This window comes from Selaginella moellendorffii, unplaced genomic scaffold (genome assembly GCF_000143415.4).
Source record: "Selaginella moellendorffii unplaced genomic scaffold, v1.0 SELMOscaffold_4, whole genome shotgun sequence".
In the NCBI taxonomy this organism is placed as follows: Eukaryota; Viridiplantae; Streptophyta; class Lycopodiopsida; order Selaginellales; family Selaginellaceae; genus Selaginella; species Selaginella moellendorffii.
This window is the reverse complement of record NW_003314265.1, coordinates 1,380,195-1,396,790: the sequence shown is the minus strand read 5'-3', so window position 1 is coordinate 1,396,790 and position 16,596 is coordinate 1,380,195. Positions and strand designations below refer to the sequence as shown.

Below are 16,596 nucleotides of genomic sequence, written 5' to 3'. Positions count from 1 at the left end.
ATAAGATTTCTTGTTGGATGCGCGGCTCCGGCGTGGCGGGTTTAGGGTTTTAGATGTCTTCCTCGATCGCGCTGCTCGGTCCCTGTGGATTGGTCGCCAGGAGTAGTAACAGCGCAGTGCCTCGCGCCTTGCAAATCGATCGCGGAGGCCAGAGATTGAGAATGCCGCCAGCGATCGCTGCTGCGCGGCTAGATATTTCGGAGACCAGCGCCATAGGGACAAATTTTCCCGAGGTATCGATGTTTTCTTTCTTGTTCTTCCCCTTTTTCCAGCTAGAGATCTTTTCTCTTTGATTGACAGGCTCTTTCAAGCTTCGTAAGCCCGTCTGAGGGCCTGGAACTCACGGAACTCACTGCGATCTCGCCTCTAGACGGTCGATACGCGAACAAAGTGAAGTTTCTAAGAACCATTTTCAGCGAGTATGCGCTCATTCGCTATCGAGTCATTGTAGAGGTGCGTTGGCTTGCCTGATAGCTCTAGAAAAAAATTCCTTGACAGTCTCGTCCTTGTTTTTTCAGGTCCAGTGGCTGCTGAAGCTGTCACAAATTCCAGAGCTGAAAGAAGTTCCACCTTTTACGGACAACGCAAGGTCGTTTCTACTGGGTGTTCTTGCCGATTTCAACGTGAACGATGGAGCTGCTGTGAAGAATTTTGAGAGAGTGACAAACCACGACGTCAAGGCTATTGAGTATTTTCTCAAAGGTAGAATCAAGGATCATCCAGAACTTTCAAAAGTAAGTGACTCTTCCTTTTTACAATGAATGTTCTATCGTCTTGGTGTTTCCAGGTGCTCGAGTTCATACACTTTGGCTGCACTTCCGAAGACATAAACAATTTAGCATACGCTTTGATGCTCCTCAATGGTCGAGAGCATTTACTGAAGAAAATGGACGAGGTCATATCAGCTATACGATCCCTTGCCCATAAGCACGCGAATGTGCCAATGCTTTCACGGACTCATGGACAGGCAAGCGTTTTTTACGTTTTCTAAACTTTATCTTTTCATTAGTCGCCTTACTTGTTTTATAATATAGCCAGCGTCACCAAGCACCATTGGGAAAGAAATGGCTAACTTCTGCTACAGAATGGAGCTCCAGCGCAACCAAGTTGCGTCCGTGAGCATCAAAGGAAAAATGGCTGGAGCAGTCGGAAACTACAACGCGCATTGTTTCACGTATCCGGAAATCAAGTGGGAAGCTGTCGCTGAGTCTTTTGTCACGTCCTTGGGCGTGGATTTCAACCCATACACGACTCAGGTACTACAACCTTTTTCTTCTTGTGTTACTAAAAGTCGATCAACAGATTGAGCCCCATGACTGTATAGCCGAGCTCTTCGATGCTGTGAGGCGATTCGGAAACATCCTCGAGGACTTCGACCGCGATATGTGGGCTTATATCTCGTTGGGGTACTTCAAGCAGGCAAGCTACTGGCTTTTTCGATGTTTGTTTGGATGATTTTTTTTCCATCAGTAGAAAGTTGTCCCAGGCGAGGTTGGATCGTCCACGATGCCGCATAAAGTTAATCCCATCGACTTCGAGAACAGCGAAGGCAACCTTGGACTGGCAAAGTCTTGGTTGTCTCACTTAGGCTCCAAGCTTCAAGTCTCCAGAATGCAGGTAAGCTGCGTTTTGTAGCAGAACAACTCGTCATGGATCGTGATCTTTTGCAGCGGGATCTCACTGACTCAACTGTCCTTCGTCAAATCGGCCAAGTTCTCGCGCTGTGCGTGCTTTCGTACGACAGCACGCTGAGAGGAATAAACAAGCTCGAGGTCCGTGCTTGAAGTTTCGAGTCCATAACAAATCCCGTGCGTGATGATTCAGGTAGACGAAGCTGCAACACGGCGAGATCTCGACGCAACGTGGGAGGTTCTCGCGGAACCCGTCCAGATGGTATGTTTTCCCGTTTGAACCCCACAGCTAAAACCGATCGATCGCTGGTTTTCACAGATGATGCGACGCTACGGCATCGAGAAGCCTTACGAGAAGCTCAAGGAGTTCACGCGCGGGGCTGCGGTGACCAAAGAGAGCATGCGCGAGTTTATAGAGACTCTAGACCTTCCAGAGGCGGCCAAGGAGCGCTTGAGGCTCTTGACGCCACACACGTACTGCGGCAAAGCCGCGGAGCTTGCTTCTAATGTTTGACACAATCAAATCTTTCACAGTATACTGTTAAGGTACATGTCCATCAGGTTTGAATTTATTGTTGATACAAATTGATATGTTCTCATTGTTTAGAAACATGGTTTGATATGTTCTCAAATTTGTTGATTGGTTCTCAAAGGTAGTTTTTACGTTACAAGGCTTCCTCTTGGGTCAGAGTTATGTTACCAAAATGTTCTCGGGGGGGTCAACTATGGTCAAAAGAGTTGACCTCCGGATTATAGTCAACGACGTGGAAGATGAAGTCGGGGTACGCGAGCGTGAGCTCCTGGAGCGCCTTTAGCGTGAGCGGCCGCAAGATTGTCTCGTGCTTGGCCACCATCGCCTTCCATTCATCGCGATCGATCCTCCCATCCAGATTGGTATCCGCCTCGGCGAACGTAGCATCCACGATGGGATCCAAGTTCGTCCCCGACGGTAGCGCGCCCGCGAGGAACCCCTCGATATCGGACTTGACCAGGAAGCCCTTGCGCTGGAGGTCGTAGAAATCGAACATGAACTTGATCTTGGCGTCGCGCGGCGTGCTGGGGTGGAAGACCGCGAGGCCGCGCGCAAACTCGTCGAAATTCAGCCGCCCATCTCGGTCCACATCGAACATGTCGAAGAAGCGCGCGCTCATCCGGCAGCCCTGCGCCCAGGTGGCCTTGCTCAGCTTGAAGCTGCGATCCTCGCCCTGGCACAGACTAGCGAAGAGCTCGTGGAGGGCTTCGAGCTCGCAGACCTGGAAGGGCGTGGCGCTGGCGATCTTGGCCAGGCAGTCGATGTTGTAGAGCTTGTCTTTCGCGGGAGCGCCGCCGCCAAAGCAAGAGAAAACCCACTTGGAAATCAGACTGGCCATCCAATGGAAGAGCCCTAATCTTCTCTCGTTCTATATATATGGGATTCGCTAAAAAGGTACATCCTATCCAAGAATATGCCAGGTTAGGGTTTGTGGAACGATTGTAAGCTAGATCATCCAACTAAAGCACTGCTGGTCTAGTGGTAGAATAGTTCCCTGCCACGGAACAGACCCGGGTTCGATTCCCGGGCAGTGCAGCTACTTACAGTTTGTTATCCATGAGCTTCATATAATAGTTCTTATACTTCTAGTTGCAGCGTATGTAAGCTCGAAAGCATTTTCTCCTGTTCAACAAAGTTTATACTTGTGAAATCTTTGAATTTCTACATAAGATTTATGCAATGCCAAGACAGGCCCGAATTCCTGCTTCGAATGTGCTTAGTGCAGCGTATGTAAGCTCGAAAGCATTTGCTACTTCAGTCCTGTTCAACAAAGACGAGTAAACTTAAACTATACGTAATCTAAAAAATGCAAGGAACACACACTTACGATGAAGTAGGGGCTGTCACAGACTCATCTAAATACGTGAATGACCTGTCTTAAAGAAAACTTAGAAATCTAGGATGAGATCTTTCAAGTACATAGCCATACCTTATCAGATTTTCCAATGCCAAGTAGGCCTTGATCTTAACTGGATCAGAGTTATCGAGCAAAGACGCCGCATTCTTGACAAGGAGTCTAAATGTACACACCTGATCATCAAAATGGAAGTTTTGTACTTGAGAAAGAGAGAGTAATAAGAAAAGTTTGTAAGAGACCTCTACACCTGTGCGGCTCTGAAGATCCAAGATTGATCCAGCTTCCACGGGGATGCAATCACGAGCAGCAATCCTGATGAGATTTCCCGCTTCTAATGGATTTGACGAACCTGCAAATTTACATGAAAATCTTGGAGCACGAAGAAAGAGATTGACTTAACTGAAAAGAAGAAACGCACTCTCCAAACGTTCTCGTGAGCGAGCAATTGGTACCAGCAAAAAATCTGCTGTTCGTTTCTTCTGTTGTTTGAGCCATTCCTTTGGTCCTGCTGGAACAACAATTTAAAGATCTCTATCATGCAAAAACTCTAAAGAAGAAGTATATAAGCTTCTCACAAGTCCCCAAAGAAAATGCTTGGGCCGTGTCGATCTTCTGCGAGCAAGCTGTGATGGCCACTGCGAGTGAAACTAAGCTCAATCTCCGGCTAGCAGCGCTGCATTTCGTAGAGACATTTTTGTCTGCCTGCTGGAGTGAAAACTGGCGAATTTCACTGTGGCGTGCCTCCATAGTTGCCGCCGCCATAGCCATTCTCGCCAAATCCTGTTATCCTTCCACGTTGCAAGAGAATATATTAAAGTAATTGACCTAAATTTTGTTAATTAGGAGGCTATAATCTTTAGCTTAGTCTAGTTGAGTCCGCCAGCTGCAGCATAACATCGCAAGGGCGTTCTTTCAAGATCCAATTCGATCAACATGGAGATATCTGTGAAGCTCGCTTTTGTCATGTTAGCAGCTCCAATGTGTCTCTTGAATTGCGCAGCTCCATCGAACGCGGACGCCACAATCGACTGTCAGATGGGCGACTTCCAGGACGTGGGCACCTTCCCTATCGGTATCTGCAAATGCAGCGAAGGATGGACCAACATTCTGGGCTCGCCCTATCTCCCCTGTGGAATACCAAAGTGTAAGGATCATGTACCTATGCTTTGTGCCTCGAGCTTTATCTCTTCTTTGCTCAATCCAGGCGACTTTAAAATGAGCTGCGATGGAGTGGATCCCGGCTCCCCGCCACCAACCCCAAATATCTCATTCAGTCGTAAGCGCTCGTGCCATTTGTGCTTTGATGATCGTTTCTCTAGCAGCTTGTTTGATCCCTTCCATCTGTGGCGAGGGTGGAGACTGCATATCACAAGGACTGAGCCTCGCCTACACTTGTGTGTGTCGCAACGGATACAGAAACCTGCTGAATCTTACGTCGGGAGTGTGCTTTCGAGACTGTAAGTTGTCAAGTTCCAAAGGTTGACGGACATATTAAGGGCCATGCAGGCCAACTTGGCGAAGGATGCCAGAATTTGGTGCTTGGAATCAACCCAACGATTGAACCGCTGTCGCCACCACCACCAGTCCCATTCCAAAATAGTGAAGATAAAAGTGGTCTAGGCAAAGCATTCTAACATTTGCTTATTCCTGCAGAGGGTACCTGGCTGCTTCCATCGCCATCCCTTTTAGTGCTTGTGCTCCTTGTCACCATGATCACAACTCTTCTGGGCATATAGCTGTTTGACAATAATTTGAAGTAGCGAGGAATCGTCTTGAACTCCATGATCGTGGCTTGTTTCATCGCTCGAGCTCATCCATTTTATTACACAGCACCATTTTTTGTCAAGTCGAGCCGAAGCCTTTCCATGATTTCTTTTGTAGTTTGGCTTTCATGGCCCACAATGTCATCCAAACTAATTGGGGCTCAATTTCTTCGAAGAACACACACTTACGCGCTGTAACCGACTTAAACGACCTGTCTCAAAGAAAACAAAAGAAATCTAGCATGAGATCTTTGAAGTACATCGCCATACCTTTTCAGCACCGGATTAGAGTTACGCCGCATTCTTGACCAGGAGTCTAAAAGTTCACACCTGATCATCAAAACGTTTGTGCTCGAGGAGAAAAAGTATATAAGAGACTTCTGCACCTGTGTGGCTCTGAAGATCCGGGAGGGATCAGCAATTGGTACCTCGTTTGTTAGATTAAGGTGTGATTGCCACTGCTAGAGAAACTAAGCTCTCTGGCTAGCAGCGCTACATTTCGTAGCTACACTCTTTTCTACCTGCTGAAATGAAAACCGGTGCTCTCGCTGTTAATAGTAAAATTGAGCTAGCAGTAAATTAAACATAGTCCAGAATTAATTAATATTTTAAATTTAGAGGTTAAAATTTGTTTGCTCTTGTTGAGTCCGCCAGCTGCAACATAACATCCGCAAGGGCGTTCCAAATCGATGAACATGGAAATATTTGTGAAGCTCTCTTTTTTCGCGCTCGCGTCAATCTTGGCATCTCCAAGTCCGTGAATGCTTTTTGTTGAAATCTTGACTCCTCTAAATCTCTTGAATACACAGCTCCATCGATCGCGGATGCTACAATAGACTGTCAGCAGGGTAACTTTCAGGACGGTGTCTGCAAATGCAGCGAAGGATGGACCAACTTTCTGGGCTCGCCATATCTCCCCTGTGGAATGCCAAAGTGTAAGATTCACGTAGTCCGGTAGCTTTAATTCCACACCTCAATCCAGGCGACTTCAGGATGAGCTGCGATGGAGTGGATCCCAGTACCCCAGCACCACCCCCAAATTTCTCAATCAGTCGTAAGCGCTCGCGATTCCTCGCCCAGATTTGCTCTGATCGTTTCCGGCAGCTTGTTTGATCCCTTTCATCTGTGGCGAGGGTGGGGACTGCATATCACAAAAGTTGAGCTTGGCGTACACTTGCGTGTGTCGCAAGGGATACAGAAACCTGCTGAACTCTACGTCGGGAATGTGCTTTAGAGACTGTAAGTTCTAAAGTTTCAAAGGTGTTAATGGACATATCAATGCGCGACGAATAACCATGCAGGCCAAGTTGGCATGGGATGCCAGGATTTGGGGCTTGGAATCAACCCAAAGATTGAACCTCCGCCGCCACCACCAGTCCTATTCCAAAATAGTGAAGAATCTCAAAGTGTTCTAAAAGCAAAGTATCCTAACATTTGGTTTTCCCCGCAGAGGGTACCTGGCTGCTTCCATCGCCACAGCTTCTGGTGCTCGTCCTCGTTGTCGCCATGATCACGACTCTGGGCACATAGATGTTTGACAATATTGTAATTCGCAAAGAAGTAGCAAAGTTGTACGTTGCATGCAAAGGAATCAACTCGAGGCCCACTGTTTGATCAGATCACTAGAGCTCATACATTTGATCACAGCACCACTTTTGTCAAGTCAAGCTTAAATCTCTGGAAGCCCTTGCATCTGTGGTCCAAAAGCTTGACTTCCCCGGTCCACAAAGTCATCCAAAGTTGGAGCTCTCTCGCAATCTTGTGATCACAGTCCAAAAGGAGAAAATTACTCAAGCTTTACAGACCTCTGAAAGAGCCACGGTGATGGCAGCACTTCTTCTTCTTCTTTTTCTTCGCGCTTTGCCACAGTGATGGCACCACTTCTTCTTTTTGTTCTTGTTCTTCTTCTTGCGACCATCGCATCCCCGGCTCGTTACGAATGGGATCACGATTGGAAGGTGTTCAACAATGGGAGCTTGAGGACGATCCCAGCCGGAATGGAATATGGAAGCTTTCGCCAAGTGGTGGACGGTCGCGGCCATCCAATCTCGAGCGACAACAGCACGCTGTGCCTCGCCTTCCTCGACTTGAACAGCACCGGCGGCTTCTACCTCTCGGTGATGCTGGGAGTCCACACCAACCAGGCGGTTCCCATCTGGACCGCGAACCGGAACTCCCCAGTCTCGAGCAACGCCGCCATCCAGATCCTCAGCGGCGAGATGCGGCTCGTCGACTCGCAGAACCAGCGCGTCTGGAGTCCCTTCAAGCTCGGGATCCGCGGCATGGAGCTCACCGAGGACGGCAACTTACGGCTCTTCGACGATCAAGACGCAACGCTGTGGCAAACTTTCGACGATCCGGTCGACGTTCTCATGCCCGGCCAGAGGTTCCGGACTGGCAGCAAGCTGGTGGCGAGCTCCGACAAGTCGAGCATGGTCGAGGGCCTGTTCGTGACGAGCGTCGAGGTGAGCGGACTGGCTCTCTACTTGAGGTCCTCGGACGCGATGGTGGCGCCGCAAGCTTATAGCATCTCGACCATGCAGAGCACCGTCGTGAAGAGGCAGCTTAGCACGGTTCTCCACGAGTGTCCCTCGTACCACGCCGTGTTCTCGTTCTCCGGTGCCGACTATGTGCTCGAGTACGAGGCCAAGGATAACTCCACGGCCGCGTCTGGCTTGCTGCCGTGCTCGGCTCCTCGGAGAGTCCACTTCCCGTTCATCGACACCAGCTTGGAGTTGAGGTTCCTCCGCCTCGAGCACACCGGCGATCTTGTATCGTATGGCTTCGACTCGAGCTCGGGCTCGTGGAAGGCGGACTTTAGCTGGGAGTCCCTGGTGCAAGATAAAGTTTGTCCGACTCCTCTCGCCTGCGGTCGATATGGTATGTGCCAGTCTCGAGGCTCGGCTCCTTGCAAGTGCCTCTCGAGAGCCACTGGGCGGTATGAAGTAGACTCGAGCACCGCTTGTCCATCGCCACCACCTTTCATCACTGCTGAGACGTGTTCCGCTAGATCAGAGGCCCCTTTGCAGGATTTCCTGGGAGTCTCGTATTTCCCGAACAAGCTGCTCCAGCCGGATATGGTGTCGCCCCTGGACAAGTGCCTGAATATGTGCAAGGCAAACTGCTCCTGTGCCGCGGTCTTCTATAGCAAGAACTCGAGCGGCTGCTACTTCGTCAAGGACATCCTGGGAAGCTTGGACTTTGATGCCACTGCTGCGGTGCAGTACTCCGCCCATCTCAAGCTCGAGAGTGGCAGCATTGTCCTGAAGCCTGGAAACAATAATGCTCAACGAGCTGCAAAGCTTGCCGGAATTGCTGTTGCCTCTGCGATTGCAGTGGTAGTCGCCTTGGGTGCCTGTGTCCTTGGACTCCGGAAGCGAAGGAGGCTCAAGGAGGAGGAGATGACGATGAAGGCCCTGCTCAATTCCATGCCTGGTGCCACGCCTCACAGGTTCTCGTACAAAACTCTCAAGGTGGCGACGAGAGGTTTCACGCAGAAGCTGGGATCCGGCGGCTTTGGCTCCGTGTATGCTGGAGTGCTCGCGAACGGGACACGGTTGGCCGTGAAAGCTCTTGAGACGGGTGGCGGCCATGGTGGTCACAAGCAGTTTGTAGCCGAGGTAGTGTCGCTGGGGACCATCAGTCACGTGAATATCGTCCGGCTCTGCGGCTACTGCGTGCATGGCTCGTCGAGGTTGCTGGTGTACGAGCACGTAGCAAATGGTTCCTTGGATCAGTGGCTTTTCGACAGCGGCAAAAGGAGCTTGAGCTGGGAGAGCCGCTGCAAGATTGCTCTTGGAACTGCGAGAGGGCTCGCTTATCTGCACGAAGAGTGTAGAGATCCAATCATGCATTTGGATATAAAACCGCAAAACATACTTCTGGACGAGGACTTCACAGCCAAAGTGTCCGACTTTGGGATGTCCAAGCTGCTGACGGGCAAGGACATCACACAGGTTGTGACTGGGGTGCGAGGAACTCCCGGCTACCTGGCCCCCGAGTGGCTTCTTAACTCCATAGCCACCAAGAAGTGTGACGTTTACAGCTATGGAATGGTGCTGCTCGAGTTGATCAGTGGAAGAAGGAACATCGACCCAGGCAAGCTTGCATCGTCCGGGAATGCTCTCGACTGGTACTTCCCAATGTGGGCTGTGAACGAGTTCAAGGCAGGAAGGCTTTTAGATATAGTGGACGAGACGGTACGTCGTGTGGAGATTTTACCTCTTGTAGAGACGCTGTTTAAGGTTGCGCTGTGGTGCATCCAAGATAGTCCATCGGTCAGGCCTTCGATCAGCAGAGTTTTGCAAATGCTTGATGGGCCTTGCGATGTTCCAGAGCCTCCGCTGGATTTTCAGTTTTATTACCAGCAACAGCGTGCACCTTCAGCCAACGTCTCAGTTATCGCTCCAGTTTCACTGTCAATCGAAGCTAGATAAGTTGGAAGAAATAAGAAAACAGCTGCCTGCTTTGCTTACCGCAGTAAAGGCTCGAAGGCTACTAGAAAAATGGCCTGAGAACTTAGAAACTCCACCTGTATGATCAGATCAAAAGGTTATTAACGACTCAGATAAATTCAACAGTACCTGCTTTTGCTTCCATCGCTACACCTCATAGTCGTGATCACCAACGTAATTGCTTGACAGTAAACCTTTACTTAGAACTCGTTTCTCATCCCCTTGTACGTTGCATGCACCCAGTAAACTCATCCATGCTGCTTCACTCGGCATGAAAGGCATCGACTCAAGAAGTTCTTCAGCGACTTCTATCCGGCCTGCTCGAGCAAATCCGTCAATCACACAGTGATAGTGCCGTAACATCGGCCGCACTCCATAGTCCACAATCATGGACTGGAACTGCTTGCAAGTTTGTTCGATCAATCCCCGGTGACTGCATGCCAGAAGAACACCTATGAACGTCACCTCGTCTGCCTCGACGCCTTCGGAGCTCATGAGAGACAGAAGCTCCAGAGCTTTATCAAACTGCCCGTTCTGAGCAAAGCCTCCGATGATGGCAGTCCACGAAGTCGAATCTTGCTGTGGCATGTTGACAAATATGCTCAGGGCCGTTTCGGTGTCACCCTTCAGCGCATATACTCCCATAGCACAAGTGAAAGTCACCAGGTTCCACACCGGCATTAGATGGAAGAGCGTAAGAAACTCTTTCGAGCAGTCGAGCTGAGTAAATGCCGTGACTATGGCGTTCCAGGAGAGCTGGTCTCGCCCCGGCATGCTCTGGAACATAGACACTGCTTCATCCAGGCGACCAGCGTGAGTGTAGCCTGAAACCATGATGTTCCACGAAGAAACGACCCACTGTGGCATTCTATCAAACATCGTTCTCGCAGCATCCACTTGATCGCTCTGTGAAACCGCTGAAACCATGACGTTCCACGACACCAAGCTCCGCTCCTCCAATCTCACGAACATCTCCTTGGCCTCCGCTAGATACGAGCTTCCAGCCAAGACCAGTGCCGTGAGCATTGCATCGTTGGAAACCACGTCCCACTCTGGCATCCTCGCGTGAGCGCCTCTGGCCAGTCCAACTTCACCGTTTCGAGCATAGCAGCCAAGCAGCAGCGTCCAGATGATCAAGTTCCTCTCGGGCATCTCGTCGAACAAACTCTTGGCCTTGGAGAGATGCCCGGCATGGGCATAGACGGTCATAGCACTGTTCCAGGCCGGAAAGCTATGCTCCGGCATCAGGATTAGAATTATCTCTGCGTGCTCGCAGTTCTTCTGTTGATCGTGAGCAGCTATCAGAGCCGCCCAAGACACCGCATTCCTGGATTCCATCCTCTCAAACAATGCCTTTGCTTCTTCCAGATGCCCTGCCTGGGCATACGCTGCGAGCATCGAGCTACACGCGACCACATCCAGCTGTGGGCACCTGCGAAAGACCTCCAGGCACGATCCAAAATCCCCAGCCTGCGCGTGAGCGTTCATCACGCTTCCCCAGGAGATGAAATCCCGCCGCGGCATCGATCCAAACAGCGATCTGGCCTCCTCCACAAGCCCGTTCTGTGCATATGCCTGGACCATGATGTTCCACGAGTGGAGATTCGCATTGCGAATCCCATCCAAGACCTCGCGCGCTCTTCCGGGTAGCCCGCAGCGGCCATACGCCTCGATCAAGTGATTGCACACAAACCTGTCGTGGCAATGCTCGGATCCAAGAATGCCGGCGTGTAGCGCCTCCAAATCTTGCGCGCAGCCGCAAGATTTCAAGCCCTGGACCAGCGCTAGTGCGGGATCGTCCTGTCCGGAGAAGCGCCGGGTGATCGATCGCATCAACAAGTCATGCCCTAGTCTCGGATAGAATGCGCCAAGAATGTCGATATCCAGTCAAGCAAAGCGGACAAGCTATAGTGCTTTCCATCCATTGTTCGATGCGACGGCCAGGATAGACGACGAATCGTCAGGCGATGGACGGCTCGGGTCGCACCATTTGGATTATGGAATGTTCCAGCGTCTGGTGTATATGACAACAGAGTCGCCTATGGCAAAAGAACGTTTTCCTTTCGGGGTTTGAGATTTTGGCTATGGCGGGCGGCCGCTCCCTCTTGACCATCCTCGTCTTCCTGGCGATCGCGGAGCTGGGCGCGAGCAAGAGGTACAACACCACGGCCGGCATTGTCGCCGGCAAGATCAACGTCCATCTCGTCCCACACACGCACGATGATGTCGGATGGCTCAAGACTGTGGATCAGTACTACATTGGATCCAACAATACCATCCAGGTGTGTTTTCTGCGTGAATCCAGCTCTTTCGCTGGATTTTCGGATCATCCGCGGCAAGAAATTGGGGGAATAACCTAGCGATTGACAGGAAGCTGGAGTCCAGTACATTCTCGATAGCATTCTCATGTACCTGACGAGTAATCCGGATCGAAAATTCGTGTATGTCGAGCAGGTACTTGCATTGATTCTTATCTCTCTATTTCTTTCTTTGAGAATCCAGCAGTAATTTTCTCGAGTTTCAGGCGTTTTTCCAGAGATGGTGGAGAGAACAAACAGAAGAGGTGCAAAGTGTTGTAAAAGAGCTGATCCATTCCGGAAGGCTTGAGCTCATGTAAGTCGATCGATGGCTCTTTTACTTTCGTGTTTGTGAGAGGAATTTCACGGCGCTTCCAAATTGTAGAAACGGGGGATGGTGCATGCACGATGAAGCAGCGACGCATTACATAGATATGATTGAGCAGACGACCCTTGGACACAAGTATATCAAGGAGCAATTTGGAGTGACTCCTCGCATTGGATGGCAGATTGATCCTTTTGGTCACTCCGCCGTTCAAGCATATCTTCTAGGCGCCGAGGTACGAGATACAGCTTTGTCATGGCTTCTGGCCTTACGTACTCTTTGTTTTTGTCCATTCAGCTTGGTTTTGACGCATTATTTTTCGCCCGAATTGACTATCAAGATAGACGTCAAAGATACAAGGACAAAAGCTTAGAAGTTATTTGGCAGGGCTCAAATACTTTAGGCTCGGATGCACAGGTGAGTTGCTATTTAGTAAGGCTAAAAGATTGATTAACTCTCTCTGGAGAGCAGGTATTTACAAGTATTTTTCCAGTCCATTACGGTCCACCAGATGGTCATGGTTTAGCTTACGAAGAATCAGACGAGATTCCAGTTCAAGTAAGCTGGTTTTGATTTTTAAAAAATCGCGCTATTTACGATGCTGTTCCAGGACGATCCTTTGCTTTTTGATTATAACGTGAAGGAGAGAGTGGACGCATTTGTAGCTGCAGCTCAATCCCAGGTTGATTGCTATTGTAAAAAAAACGATCTGCTAACTGTTTCTTGCAGGCAAATATAACACGTACCAATCATATAATGTGGACCATGGGAAATGATTTTAAGTACGCATTAGCTGGCAAGTGGTTTGTGCAAATGGATAAGTTCATTCACTACGTGAATCTTGTGGGTACGTAATATTTTTTTCTGCTAGACTGACGAGGGGACTGATGCAGGATGGTAGAGTCAACGCCCTATACTCAACCCCATCAATGTACCTTGACGCCAAACACGCTGCGGATGAAACCTGGCCGCTGAAGACGGACGATTTTTTCCCGTAAGCTTACAACTAGAAGTAGTATTATTCATTTGAAGTTGTTGTTACAGGTATGCTGATGATGGAAAATCTTTCTGGACTGGATATTTCACCAGTAGAGCTGCGTTCAAGGGATATGTCAGAGAAGTCAGCGGATTTTTTCAGGCAAGAACTTTGTGCGTTCTGTCTAGCTACTGATAGGTTTACCAGGCAGCAAGACAACTTGAGTTTCTAGCTGGAAGGAAGAAAGATGGTCCTAATACTGACAGCTTGTGGGATGCATTGAGTATTTCTCAACACCATGATGGTGTTAGTGGAACTGAAAAACAGCACGTCACAAATGATTATGCGAAGCGCCTGGCCATTGGTGCAGCTGAGGTATGCTTTAATTCTATAGGATGCTACGCTTTTTTATTGACGATGACTTTGCAGTCGGACTTGGTTGTAAAGTCGGCTCTGAAGGCATTAACAAGTTCTTCTGAAGAGAATTTTGTGAAGGTAACTTTTAAGCATGATATTTTCTCCTTAGAACGCTTGTTAATTCTCCAGTGCCCGCTTCTCAACGTCAGCTTTTGCCCGTTGACAGAACACGCAAAAAAGAACTTGGTATAGACTCCAAGTTTCATGCAGCAATGCTAACCCTTGAGTTTTGCAGGTTGTAACAGCATACAATCCACTGGGATGGCAAAGAGAAGATTATGTTCGGATACCTGTATGTACATTAAAAAATTGTTGAGGTATGCTTATGCTGAGGCCTTGCAGGTTAATGAAGAAGGACTAGTTGTAAAAGATGCCTCTGGTAAAGCAGTGCCCTCTCAGCTTGTACCTGTGAGTGACGCAACGAAAAGAACCAGATCCTATTACGTACGTGCTAATCTCGGGGTGGCTCCGGGGACACCTCCTAGTTATTGGCTTTATTTCAAAGCTGCTGTACCTCCTCTTGGTGTAAGCACATACTATGTTAGTATTGGATCGGCAGACACTGGTAAGTTTTGTGCTACTAATTTGACTCTATATAATCTACTCCTCTGAATGCAGCAACAGTGTCAAAGTTCGAAAGCAGCAACGGATCTAGTTCTATTGCAGCTGGATTTGATACTAAATTGACATTTTCTTCAAAAACTGGTCATTTGACAAGAATATCGAATGGCAAATCTGGGGTATGTAAATAATGTCTCGTGGCGTTACCATTCATTTTTATTTTTATTTTCAGGCTGAAACTCCTGTTCAACAATCTTATTACTGGTACGCCGGCTATGCTGGATCCGGACAGGTATGACACATAGATTACAATGTCTTGTCGTGATGGATTTTTCATCTGTGTCAGCACTCGGGAGCATATATTTTTCTTCCAGATGGGCAAACAGCCACACCGGTGGCAAGTGAGGTAACTTAATATTTATTGCATAATGCTGAACAAGGTTTCACGTGCCTTTCTCTTGGAAGGTGTCTTTAAAAATTGTTCGAGGGCCTTTAGTTGAAGAGGTTCACCAGGAAGTTGCTCCGTGGATCTACCAGGTGCTGTGAAGTTCTGCCTATATTCTTAGTTTATATGTTGTTGCTTGAGTTTTGCAGATTTTCAGATTGTACAAAGATGTCGGGCATGCAGAAGTAGAATTTGTGGTATAAACAGCTAGATTCTGGACTGCAGATCTTAACTTTCCTTCCTTTATTCAGGTTGGCCCGATTCCAGTTGACGATGGAATCGGCAAAGAAGTAATAACCAGATTCACAACTGGCATTCCCAGTGAGGGCGTGTTTTATAGTGATTCAAATGGTCGTGACTTTATAAAGCGGGTAAGAAACTGAAATATATATTTTTCTCTTGCTGATGTTTCTGCAGGTAAGGGATTTCAGATCCGACTGGAAGCTAGAAGTTACACAACCAGTTGCTGGGAACTATTACCCGGTAAGGCTGCTACTTGCTCTGCTTTGTGGTTATATACTTCGGTAATACGTGTAGGTGAATCTTGGAGTTTACCTGACGGACAAGAAAACGGACTTTTCGATTTTGGTTGACCGTTCTGTTGGTGCCGGAAGCATTTCAGATGGTCAACTTGAAGTCATGCTACATAGGTGTGCCTTTCTCGATTTTCTTTTCTTACTGTATAAATTTTCTCTGTAGACGCTTGCTAGTTGATGATGGGAGAGGAGTTGGAGAGGCGCTGGACGAAGTTGTCTGTCTGCCTCAACGAAACTCGAGCAACTGCGAAGGCTTGACTGTGAGTTTAAGTTTCTTTCGGTTCTTTGGACTAGTCGCGTTATGTTATTTCTGTTTAACAGGTGCAAGGCATTTCTTATATTAACGTGAACCCGGTTGCCAAAGCTGCTCGTTGGCGCCGGTATGAAGGGCAGAAGAAGCTGTTTCCTCTACAACTTTATTTTGGAACAACGGTACGTGATGCTATAAGTACGTGCAGTACGCAGTCTAACTTCGCATTGCAGGATGGGGAGAACAAGATAAATGGTTTCACCCCATTTGCGTCGGGATATGCATTACCAGAAAACGTTGGACTTATAACACTTCAGGTGGATCAATCTCTGTTTGGGTGAGCTTCTAACTTTTTGTGCTTGACAGGCATTGGACAATGGAGATGCTCTGTTGCGTTTGGCCCATTTGTACGAGGTACGACAATAAGTTGGTTGGCTAAAATACTAAAAAACCGCATCCGACAGGCTGATGAAGACGAAGATTTATCCAAGACCGTAACTGTCGACCTGAGCAAACTCTTTCCAGGCCGCAAGGTAAGCTAAACTTTCTCCACTAAGTAACAATACTAAACGCTTCCCACTTGTGTCACGCTCCAGATCAAGTCGGCGACGGAGCTCTCACTCTCCGCGAACCAAGAAAAGTCCAACATCAAGCCTCTCAAGTGGACGATCGCAAAGGCCGGAATCACTCGAAAGTCACCGCGGGGAGCGGCACTGGACGCGAGCAAGATGGAGGTGGAGCTCGGATGCATGGAGATTCGCACCATCCAGATCCACTTCGAGTAAGTTTCCTTGCTACTTACTATAGCGTTTTGGCGCTGGACAGGAACAAGAAAAAATGTGCTAATGCCGTAGGGACAACAAGCTCGAAGAGAACGCTGCTGGCGCTGCCACTCTTCGTGTTGCTTAAGCTCACGCAAGCGAAGAGAAAATAATCCAGATTTCCTATGGCCAGAAGGACACATTAAGTAGTTCCAATGTTGTTACATTTGTTTGATTGGCTAGGCTAGGGTTCTTTAATCGAGCGCGTGGAACGGGAGCGCAGCGACAGCT

The 16,596-nt window shown here is 48.6% G+C and overlaps 6 protein-coding genes and 1 non-coding gene across 9 annotated transcripts; 4 read left to right on the top strand and 3 right to left on the bottom strand.

Moving 5' to 3' along the window:
- Positions 1–2,176, top strand: LOC9655649 (adenylosuccinate lyase). Its single transcript, XM_024669201.1, has 10 exons — positions 1–233; positions 301–453; positions 519–734; positions 788–967; positions 1,035–1,256; positions 1,303–1,419; positions 1,474–1,617; positions 1,671–1,772; positions 1,825–1,893; positions 1,951–2,176. The coding sequence occupies exons 1-10, from the start codon at positions 54–56 to the stop codon at positions 2,143–2,145; spliced, it is 1,578 nt and encodes a 525-aa protein (XP_024524969.1). The 5' UTR covers positions 1–53; the 3' UTR covers positions 2,146–2,176.
- An 87-nt stretch (positions 2,177–2,263) lies between these two features.
- LOC9655648 (calcineurin B-like protein 2) lies at positions 2,264–3,001 on the bottom strand. Its single transcript, XM_002964012.2, has one exon. The coding sequence runs from the start codon at positions 2,999–3,001 to the stop codon at positions 2,351–2,353; it is 651 nt and encodes a 216-aa protein (XP_002964058.1). The 3' UTR covers positions 2,264–2,350.
- A 126-nt stretch (positions 3,002–3,127) lies between these two features.
- On the top strand, positions 3,128–3,198 carry TRNAG-GCC. Its single transcript has one exon. It is a non-coding gene; the product is annotated as a tRNA-Gly (tRNA).
- A 64-nt stretch (positions 3,199–3,262) lies between these two features.
- On the bottom strand, positions 3,263–4,331 carry LOC9654536. Of its 2 annotated transcripts, none has more exons than XM_002964011.2 (6): positions 4,096–4,331; positions 3,921–4,028; positions 3,760–3,869; positions 3,593–3,693; positions 3,491–3,535; positions 3,263–3,423 (listed from the first exon to the last, which is right to left on the bottom strand). In XM_002964011.2, the coding sequence occupies exons 1-6, from the start codon at positions 4,286–4,288 to the stop codon at positions 3,336–3,338; spliced, it is 645 nt and encodes a 214-aa protein (XP_002964057.1). In that variant the 5' UTR covers positions 4,289–4,331; the 3' UTR covers positions 3,263–3,335. The 2 variants fall into 2 exon arrangements, with proteins under 2 accessions (XP_002964057.1, XP_024524966.1); XM_024669198.1 differs by having other exon boundaries at positions 3,289–3,423; positions 3,491–3,539.
- A 2,437-nt stretch (positions 4,332–6,768) lies between these two features.
- LOC9654534 (G-type lectin S-receptor-like serine/threonine-protein kinase SD2-5) lies at positions 6,769–9,865 on the top strand. The gene has a single exon (XM_024668871.1). The coding sequence runs from the start codon at positions 7,155–7,157 to the stop codon at positions 9,717–9,719; it is 2,565 nt and encodes an 854-aa protein (XP_024524639.1). The 5' UTR covers positions 6,769–7,154; the 3' UTR covers positions 9,720–9,865.
- LOC112344346 (pentatricopeptide repeat-containing protein At4g02750-like) lies at positions 9,667–11,749 on the bottom strand. Of its 2 annotated transcripts, XR_002991656.1 has the most exons (3): positions 9,867–11,749; positions 9,759–9,814; positions 9,667–9,698 (listed from the first exon to the last, which is right to left on the bottom strand). XR_002991656.1 is itself a non-coding variant. In XM_024668862.1 (2 exons), exons 1-2 carry the CDS (start codon positions 11,568–11,570, stop codon positions 9,755–9,757), a joined length of 1,740 nt encoding a protein of 579 aa, XP_024524630.1. In that variant the 5' UTR covers positions 11,571–11,749. The 2 variants fall into 2 exon arrangements, 1 of the variants encoding a protein (XP_024524630.1); XM_024668862.1 differs by lacking the exon at positions 9,667–9,698 and having other exon boundaries at positions 9,755–9,814; positions 9,891–11,749.
- A 25-nt stretch (positions 11,750–11,774) lies between these two features.
- LOC9654533 (probable alpha-mannosidase At5g13980) lies at positions 11,775–16,531 on the top strand. Its single transcript, XM_024668859.1, has 29 exons — positions 11,775–12,019; positions 12,108–12,191; positions 12,262–12,350; positions 12,420–12,594; positions 12,657–12,776; positions 12,831–12,917; positions 12,970–13,041; positions 13,089–13,202; positions 13,253–13,353; positions 13,404–13,497; positions 13,543–13,710; positions 13,765–13,938; positions 13,988–14,044; positions 14,095–14,317; positions 14,371–14,492; positions 14,546–14,605; positions 14,660–14,719; positions 14,779–14,850; positions 14,908–14,955; positions 15,010–15,129; positions 15,176–15,241; positions 15,296–15,408; positions 15,458–15,554; positions 15,616–15,726; positions 15,778–15,861; positions 15,911–15,958; positions 16,009–16,077; positions 16,141–16,325; positions 16,399–16,531. Exons 1-29 carry the CDS (start codon positions 11,822–11,824, stop codon positions 16,451–16,453), a joined length of 3,066 nt encoding a protein of 1,021 aa, XP_024524627.1. The 5' UTR covers positions 11,775–11,821; the 3' UTR covers positions 16,454–16,531.
- The last annotated feature ends 65 nt before the right edge of the window (positions 16,532–16,596 follow it).

What these genes read in the sequence shown, in the direction of transcription:
- LOC9655649 (XM_024669201.1), top strand. Translation starts at nt 54, where the DNA reads ATGTCTTCCTCGATCGCGCTGCTCGGTCCCTGTGGATTGGTCGCCAGG. An exon ending in ATCATCCAGAACTTTCAAAA is followed by an intron (nt 735 to 787) that starts GTAAGTGACTCT and finishes TGGTGTTTCCAG; the next exon opens with GTGCTCGAGTTCATACACTT. An exon ending in TCGCGGAACCCGTCCAGATG is followed by an intron (nt 1,894 to 1,950) that starts GTATGTTTTCCC and finishes TGGTTTTCACAG; the next exon opens with ATGATGCGACGCTACGGCAT.
- LOC9655648 (XM_002964012.2), bottom strand. Translation starts at nt 3,001, where the DNA reads ATGGCCAGTCTGATTTCCAAGTGGGTTTTCTCTTGCTTTGGCGGCGGC.
- LOC9654536 (XM_002964011.2), bottom strand. Translation starts at nt 4,288, where the DNA reads ATGGCTATGGCGGCGGCAACTATGGAGGCACGCCACAGTGAAATTCGC. An exon ending in AGCATTTTCTTTGGGGACTT is followed by an intron (nt 4,029 to 4,095) that starts GTGAGAAGCTTA and finishes TTGTTGTTCCAG; the next exon opens with CAGGACCAAAGGAATGGCTC. An exon ending in GAGTGCGTTTCTTCTTTTCA is followed by an intron (nt 3,870 to 3,920) that starts GTTAAGTCAATC and finishes GTAAATTTGCAG; the next exon opens with GTTCGTCAAATCCATTAGAA.
- LOC9654534 (XM_024668871.1), top strand. Translation starts at nt 7,155, where the DNA reads ATGGCACCACTTCTTCTTTTTGTTCTTGTTCTTCTTCTTGCGACCATC.
- LOC112344346 (XM_024668862.1), bottom strand. Translation starts at nt 11,570, where the DNA reads ATGCGATCGATCACCCGGCGCTTCTCCGGACAGGACGATCCCGCACTA. An exon ending in TTGGTGATCACGACTATGAG is followed by an intron (nt 9,815 to 9,890) that starts GTGTAGCGATGG and finishes CTGATCATACAG; the next exon opens with GTGGAGTTTCTAAGTTCTCA.
- LOC9654533 (XM_024668859.1), top strand. Translation starts at nt 11,822, where the DNA reads ATGGCGGGCGGCCGCTCCCTCTTGACCATCCTCGTCTTCCTGGCGATC. An exon ending in GCTATGCTGGATCCGGACAG is followed by an intron (nt 14,606 to 14,659) that starts GTATGACACATA and finishes CATCTGTGTCAG; the next exon opens with CACTCGGGAGCATATATTTT. An exon ending in ACCATCCAGATCCACTTCGA is followed by an intron (nt 16,326 to 16,398) that starts GTAAGTTTCCTT and finishes CTAATGCCGTAG; the next exon opens with GGACAACAAGCTCGAAGAGA.